General features: G+C 44.5%; 1 protein-coding gene across 1 annotated transcript; it reads right to left on the bottom strand.

Moving 5' to 3' along the window:
* Positions 1-3109: 3109 nt before the first annotated feature.
* Positions 3110-3779, bottom strand: LOC125506497 (uncharacterized). The gene has a single exon (XM_048671301.2). The coding sequence runs from the start codon at positions 3662-3664 to the stop codon at positions 3299-3301; it is 366 nt and encodes a 121-aa protein (XP_048527258.1). The 5' UTR covers positions 3665-3779; the 3' UTR covers positions 3110-3298.
* Positions 3780-8781: the final 5002 nt, after the last annotated feature.

Genomic DNA, 8781 nt, shown 5'->3' with positions numbered 1-8781 from the left:
CATCAGCCGGGACGCCGCTGGCCGCCTAGCCCGTGTACGGCCAGTCGAGGACGGCGTGGATGTCCGCGGCAACCGAGGAGAGTGCACATGATGCCGTCGACGAGCACGTCGTTGCAATTGTTGGCTTCGAGGTAGTATCCTATAGGAGTCTACTGAGACTGTGAGAAGGACTTCGATCATAGAGGGAGACTGAATCTCACCGCAGCGGGAGATTAACACGGCGGCGTCCCACTGGACAAGAAACTACGGCTTCCGATCTTGTCATTTGGAGTGCTTTGGCTCAATTAATTTGGCGAAAAGGTGTTAATATCAATATTTTAAATAACAGGCTATGCAAAATAGCGGCGGGTCTCCAAACAGCTATAGCGAAGTTATAACGGGCTATTTGTAAAGACAGCCACTTAGCGGCACCCTGCTGAAAAGGCTATAGCGAACTATAGCCGGTTATTTAAAACTATAATTAATATGCATGATCTAGAAAGAAACAACGAGGAGCTGAGCTGCATGTGTCATACAACCGCGCACGGTATTCCTCTACCGGTGGTACACGAGTCAGCAACATCGCCGGTGGATGAACAAGAACCTGTCCGCGGCTTCGTGATAGCATCCAGTCTCGTGTTTCCTTAGCGCAGAGGCCAGGTCAGGAAGGATCGAATCATCCAAGGAGCAAGTTTTTCAGACAAACACAAAATAAATCTAACTTAATTAGAGTTGCTGGCCCACTTGGACACAACGTGGCACTCTCTAACTGGCCCTGCACGATAATCCCTGTTGGGAGCCCCGCAGGTGAGCCGAACCCTGAATGTTGAATGATGAAATGTCATATTTGCATATTGAAAAAAATATGCTAATGAAGCTAGCTATTTAGATATAAAAAATGGGCAAGCAGTCTACGCGAACTAGGACCGGAAGCCGCTAGCCAGGGGTCACTGCACCTATTATGGTGCAGGCTCAATGAGTGCGTGCCATGTATGAGTGTAGGCCCACACAATTAATTAATTAATTTTAATCCTCCTCTAATCCCTTTCGTTCTGAACTCTCCATGCTCTCTCCAATCTCGGGACGAACTCCTCCGGCTTCGTACAGCACACGGCAGCATATGCTCGCCAGGTTCCTAAACACGTTATATCACCCCCAACCTTCACAAGTTCACAACTACAATGTGTTGTATATATTTTTATGGACATGCTCAAGGCATGGAGCACATGCCATCGACCTGAGCACAGAGCACACGCTCCTCGACGCTATTGATCAAATGATCTATCACGCTGCTTTCTCATGGCATCCAACTCCGGCTAGCCAGTAGTTTTGACTGTCCTACGGGAAGATTCTTCAGCAGGTTAGCAAGCATGGGGTCGCCATGATTCTTACGCGGACCTCGAGCATGCACTCACCATGGCCGATGGAGATTAGCTGCTGCATGGACAAACGGAGATGGGGATTTGCAAGTTTGCAATTGCAGCAAGGAAGAGGAATAAACGACAAAGAAATTAGAGGGAGCATGGAGAGTTCCGAAGAAAATAGATTAGTGAAAGGATTAAAATAGTTAATTAGTGAATTGTTTGGGCCTACAAGTACACATGGCATGCATTGATTGGGCCTGCAGCATAATAGGTGCGGTGACCCCTGCACCTGATCTTTATTTGTTGCAATAAAATAAGATCCATCTTCCATAAAAGCGTGCATCAGCTTGCCTCACGTTTGTCCATGGTGTCAACTCCATGATTGATTCCCTAGTTTCATGATAGCTAATGCATGCATGTCGTCTATATCTGTACAGCTAGAACTAGAATTGGCCGTATCAGCCGGTGGATGCGCTATGCTCATCAGCAAGACAACAAGAAATATGTCTTCAAAGTTTGAATTGGACGTTAAGGTATGGTCAGCTGGCCCAAAATTCAAGAAATTTTAGGCTAGGACCGAATATTTACATGCGATCGACCAGAAGTAGGTTACTGCAAGAAATTATAGACAAAGCTTTCGATTGGTATACGGACTTAATTAACCAAAGTACTCCCTCTCTTCCTGTTTATAAGGTTTATCTTAAAGAATGTATTGCTCCTCATCACATATTCAGATTTTAATGTGCATTAAATCGTTGTATGCAAGGATTATGAGAAAACTCACCAATGTATGTTTTTTTTTGGTGATTTATTGGTCACGCCAGCATGCATTGCAACTAATGCGTTGGTAACCACAATTTGTTTAGAAAATTGAGTGCAGTACTTTTGCAAACTACAAAACTATACCACCACTCAATATCTACCTTGTTTGTTGAGATTTTTGAATTGGGCCCTATAAATCAGAAGTGAGGGAGTAATTATCAATGCCTGGATGGCCTTCTAGGAAGAGCAACTGCAAGAGATCTTACATTTGATTTGGATGCACTGGTTATGCTCCCTACTCAACTGCCGGAGCTAGACACCATATTTATTGAAGAAGAAGTTTGGGAAGTTATTAATGAGATATCTCCTAGTCGTTCCCCTGGCCCCTATGGATTTATGGGTGCCTTCTTCCACAAGGGGATATAATGATGACATTGCTAAATTTTTGTGTTGGCGATGAGAGAGGTTTTGTTGCTCTTAACAAGGCCTTGATCATGCTCATTCTGAAAAAAACTAGACACACCCATTGTTGGAGTTCCAACCCATAACCTTGTACACGACTTTCCAAAATTAGTTGCCGAGTTTCTTTCCAACTGTACCAGATCGCACATGGCTATGCTAATTAGCGTGGACCAAACAACCTTTATCAAGCACAAGAGTTTGTATGGAACCACCCTTCTTGTTCTTCATAGGTGGCTAGGAGACATAATGACATAAAATGCAAAGGTGCAGTATTAAAATTGGATGTTTCTCATGTTGAAAGTATGGCCTAGAGACAATAATAAAGTTATTATTATTCTATTTTCATGTTTAATTAATTTTATATCTTGGTGCTATAATTGCAATAGTTATTGAACATGAAATTCGGAGGAAAACTCAGTTGCATGTGGGAAAACATAAACACCGAACAGATCCCTAGTCAGGCCCATAGGACTAGCCCATATACTGTCGATGATCCTGTTTTCCTAATCATTGGCAATGTCAATGTGACAAGGATGTCGACAATAATGAGAACACGATATTAGTAGAAGAGCAATGATATTGGAAGAGATAGCAGAAACACAACATAATTATTTAAGCCGGAAAGCGATAGCAGAAACACAACAGCACAACAAATGAAACTATTGGACGAGAGGAACGAAGTACTACTGCATGTCCTTAGTGCCTGCACCTGCATCGACGGGTTGGAACGATCATAGCTTGAGGGACAGGTCAATCGCCTCCTCCGCAAGCTCTTGGTCGCCTCTTCTTGCCCCGGACGAGGTTGCCCCCGAACCAGTACCCGTGCGCCGCGCCTGCTGACGATATCCTGCTCGCCAAGCGCGGGCGCCGGGGCGCGGCGGAGCGCTGTGGTGGTTCTCGATGGCGAGCTCTCCCGCCGCCGCTGAAGAGAGCGCCGTGGCCCGCCTGGCCAGCTTGTGAGCGTTCTGGTGGCCGCCGAGCGCCTGCGAGTTCTTGAAGCTGCGTGAGCAGTAGGAGCAGGCGAACACCAGCTGCGACCACGGCGGCGTGTACTGGCGCAGCGACAGGCTCAGATCGAGCCCCTCTTCCATCTCCATGCCCAGCCCTTGTCACAACACAACCGGAGCACTGCTCGAGTCACCCTGTAGTGGAACCTGGCGTAAGCGGCGTGGCAAGGCAGTCAATCACGCATGCAGGAAGCCGGATATTATTGGCGCGGCCGGCGGTACTCCCACAGTCCCACGGACAAGTTTCAGTATTCATCTCAGATTACTTTAGAGCCGGGTACGAATCGAAAGCGACGCTGCATGCTTGCGGCCGCTCAGTGCTCTCGTGATCAGCGGCCACCCTACACATCTACTGCAGCATTATTACTGTCAACAGAGCCCACAGACATGGCCGAAAAGGCTTGGAATCATGGACCTTAATAGGGTACCTGGCCTACTTCCGTGGAATTTCGTGATCCCGAAAAGCTAACTACACATCTATACGTAGATTTGTCATGAGCTGCACATGCCTATTCGCGTATACTCACTTCGTCCCGAAATAAGTGTCTTAACCTTAGTACAAGTTTATACGCCCTCCATTCTAAATATAAATGCTTTTAAAGATTTCAATACAAACTACATACGGATGTAATATAGACATACTTTAGAGGGGATTCACTCATTTTACTTCGTATGTAATCTATATTGTAATATATAAAAGGACTTATATTTAAGAACGAAGGAAGTACCACTAGTAGAAAACCAACCTTTCATCCGGAGCACTAGTCCCGGCCGGGTTTGGGCCCGGGACTAATGTGAGCATTAGTCCCGGTTCCAACGGCTAGGAGCGGACGAGGGCACGGACAAGATTAGTCCCGGTTCAAATGGGACCTCTAGTCCCGATTGGAGATACCAACTGGGACTAAAGGGGTTACGGCAGACTGGGCCCCTGCGAGCACCTTTAGTCACGGTTGATATGACCAACCGGGACTAAAGATATCCCTATATAAAGATGCTTCGTCCAGCCCGAGTCCAAGCTCTCTCATTTCTCTCATCTTTGTTTCCTTCCCCTAGCTCAAGTTCATCCTCCATTTTCGCCAAGATTTGTCAAGATTAGAGGCACCCCATCTATCCAAGGTTCTAAAAGGTTAGCAACTTCATCCTTTCATCTCTCGTTGCTAGTTTAGCTCGTTTCATGCTTTATAAGTATAGTGATTTGTGGGTTTTAGTTTGGGAGTAATTATGTGGGAGTTTATTTGATTTATATGCAATTTGAGCTCAAATTAACTTCTTAGTTTGCATATGTGTAGGTCTGGTTTAAGTGCCTTCCCGTCTCCGTCCTCACCGCCGTCGATCGCCCGCGTTGTCCCGTCACCGGCACCACCTTGGTGAGCCTCTTGTTCTTATCCTTTTTGTAAAAGAAAAAATTTTATTTGTATGATTTAGATAGTTACTTGTACTTTTCTTGCTTGTATGATTGTTTGTTATTTAGTGCCATGGTTGTGATATCTGTCCCTCATAGGTCTCCAACGTATCTACTTTTTTAAACACTTTTGCCTTTGTTTTGGACTCTAACTTGCATGATTTGAATGGAACTAACCCGGACTGACGCTGTTTTCAGCAGAATTGCCATGGTGTTATTTTTGTGTAGAAATAAAAGTTCTCGGAATGACCTGAAAATCCACGGAGACACGTTTTGGAATTAATGAAAAATATTGGCGAAAGAATCAGCATCAGGGGGCCCACACCCTGCCCACGAGGGTGCAGGGCACGCCCCCCCCCCCCCCCGGGGGGGGGGCGCCCCCTGCCTCGTGGGCCCCCTGGGACTCCACCGACCTCAACCCCAACTCCATATATTCACTTTCGGGGAGAAAAAAATCAGAGAGAAGGTTCATCGCATTTTACGATACGGAGCCGCCGCCAAGCCCTAATCTTTCTCGGGAGGGCTGATCTGGAGTCCGTTCGGGGCCCCGAAGAGGGGAATCCGTCGTCATCGTCGCCGTGCGTGAGTAATCCTATCATAGGCTTGCTGGACGGTGATGGGTTGGATGAGATTTACCATGTAATCGAGTTAGTTTTGTTAGGGTTTGATCCCTAGTATCCATCTAAGATTGATGTTGCTATGACTTTGCTATGCCTAATGCTTGTCACTAGGGCCCGAGTGCCATGATTTCAGATCTGAACCTATTATGTTCATGAATATATGTGAGTTCTTGATCTTATCTTGCAAGTCAATAGTCACCTACTATGTGTTATGATCCGACAACCCCGAAGTGACAATAATCGGGACCACTCCCGGTGATGACCGTAGTTTGAGGAGTTCATGTATTCACTAAGTGTTAATGCTTTGGTCCGGTACTCTATTAAAAGGAGGCATTAATATCCCTTAGTTTCCAATAGGACCCCACTGCCACAGGAGGGTAGGACAAAAGATGTCATGCAAGTTCTTTTCCATAAGCACGTATGACTATATTTGGAATACATGCCTATATTACATTGATGAACTGGAGCTAGTTCTATGTGACCCTATGTTATAACTGTTGCATGAGGAATCGCATCCGACATAATTATCCATCATTGATCCATTGCCTACGAGCTTTTCACATATTTATCTTTACTTAGTTACTTTTCTGTTGCCACTGTTACGATTGCTACAAAAACTGCTACTGTTTTACTTTTGTCATCGTTACTGTTACTTCCATACTACTTTGCTACTAAATACTTTGCTGCAGATATTAAGTCTTTTAGGTGTGCTTGAATTGACAACTCAACTGCTAATACTTGAGAATATTCTTTGACTCCCCTTGTGTCGAATCAATAAATTTGGGTTGGATACTCTACCCTCAAAAACTGTTGCGATCCCCTATACTTGTGGGTTATCAGTCCCCGTCGGCCCTCGTCCGGTTTATGATCCAAATGTGGTATATCATCTTTTATAACTATTTGTTTCATTTCGTGTTTATGACAATCATGCCCATCAAGTTGACAAAGATAATTTTATCTAAGAGGTATGTGAACCGGAAATTGCAACCGACTCTCTTGTCGAGAAGTTAAATTGAGTTGAAAAGAAAAATGGTTATTTGAAAGAAAAGTTGAAAAGAATTGAAGAATAGAAGTTGAAATTGGAGTTGTATGTTGCCGATGTCGTTGATGATCACAAGATCAAGATGGATACAATGCGCTTGAAGATTAGAAAGATTAGAAAATATGCCATTAATAAAGAGGCTTAGTATCACTATGTTGTTTGATCAATTATTACCTTAGTTGCGATTTTGATCGCATTTGTTAACCCACAAGTATAGGGGATCAATTGTAGCCTCTTTCGATAAGTAAGAGTGTCGAACCCAACGAGGAGCTAAAGGTAGAACAAATATTCCCTCAAGTTCTATCGACCACCGATACAACTCTACGCACGCTTAACGTTCGCTTTACCTAGAACAAGTATGAAACTAGAAGTACTTTGTAGGTGTTTTTGGATATGTTTGCAAGATAATAAAGAGCACGTAAATAAAAAGTAGGGGCTGTTTAGATAAAGACACAACTAAGTTAGTTTTAGTAAAGAGTTTTTTGTTACGAGAAAGTTATTTGTCCCTAGGCAATCGATAACTAGACCGGTAATCATTATTGCAATTTTATTTGAGGGAGAGGCATAAGCTAACATACTTTCTCTACTTGGATCATATGCACTTATGATTGGAACTCTAGCAAGCATCCGCAACTACTAAAGATCATTAAGGTAAAACTCAACCATAGCATTAAACTATCAAGTCCTCATTATCCCATACGCAAACAACCTACTTGGGTCTGTGCTTCTGTCACTCACGCCACCCACCATAAGCAAATCATGAACATATTGCAAACCCTACAGCGGGAATCCCTCACGCTTGCGCGACACAGAGAGCACCATAGGACAGCACCAATAATAAAACCTGCAACTCAAACCAATCACGATCATCAAATAACCCATACGACAAAACGGATCTACTCAAACATCATAGGATAGCCATACATCATTGGGAAATAATATATAGCGTTGAGCACCATGTTTAAGTAGAGATTACAGTGGGTAAGACAGAGGTTACACCGCTGCATAGAGGGGGGAAGAGTTGGTGATGATGGCGGTGAAGTTGTTGGTGAAGATTGCGGTGATGATGATGGCCCCCGGTGGCGCTCCGGCGCCACCGGAAGCGAGGGGGAGAGAGCCCCCCTCCTTCTTCTTCTTCCTTGACCTCCTCCCTAGATGGGAGAAGGGTTTCCCCTCTGGTCCTTGGTCTCCATGGCGTGGGACGGGCGAGAGCCCCTCCGAGATTGGATCTGTCTCTCTGTCTCTCTCTGTTTCTGCGTTCTCAGATTCTACCCTTTCATCGTTTCTTATATTCCCGGAGATCCGTAACTCCGATTGGGCTGAAATTTTAACACGATCTCTATCTGGATATTAGATTTATTGCAGCGGAAGAAGGGCATCAACCGCCTTACAGGGTGGCCATGAGGGTCAGGGGCGCGCCTAGGGGGGTGGGGCGCGCCCCCCTGCCTCATGCTTCCCTCGGGCACCGTCTCGCGTGGATTTTTCTTCCCAAAAATCATATATATTCCAAAAATAATCTCCGTCCGTTTTTATCCCATTTGGACTCCGTTTGATATGGATATTCTGCGAAACAAAAAACATGCAACAAACAGGAACTGGCACTGGGCACTGGATCAATATGTTAGTCCCAAAAATAGTATAAAAAGTTACCAAAAGAATATGAAAGTTGTAGAATATTGGCATGGAACAATCAAAAATTATAGATAATACGGAGACGTATTACTAACGCCCCGCCTATTTCATGAGTATGATGAATAAGGTGTTCATGGAGTTTTTGGATAAGTTTGTTGTGGTTTTCATTGATGATATCTTGGTATACTCGAAGAATGAAGAGGAACACAAGGAGCATTTGCGTTTATTTCTCGAGAAGCTCAGGGAACATCAATTATATGCCAAGTTCAGCAAGTGCGAGTTTTGGTTGAAGGAAGTTGGACTTCTTGGACATGTTATATCAGGAGAAGGTATAGTAGTGGATCCCACCATGGTTCAGTCAGTCACTGAGTGGTTGGCACCCACCTCAGTTGGAGAGATCCGTAGTTTTCTTGGACTCGCGGGATACTACCGAAGATTTATTGAGAATTTCTCCAAGATTTTGAAGCCTATGAAGGCATTGTTGAAGAAGGACACCAAGTTCCATTGGACT

Source organism: Triticum urartu, chromosome 5A (genome assembly GCF_056163025.1).
Source record: "Triticum urartu cultivar PI428250 chromosome 5A, HENAU_Tu73, whole genome shotgun sequence".
In the NCBI taxonomy this organism is placed as follows: domain Eukaryota; kingdom Viridiplantae; phylum Streptophyta; class Magnoliopsida; order Poales; family Poaceae; genus Triticum; species Triticum urartu.
This window is presented reverse-complemented; position numbering and strand designations above follow the sequence as displayed.

What these genes read in the sequence shown, in the direction of transcription:
- LOC125506497 (XM_048671301.2), bottom strand. Translation starts at nt 3,664, where the DNA reads ATGGAGATGGAAGAGGGGCTCGATCTGAGCCTGTCGCTGCGCCAGTAC.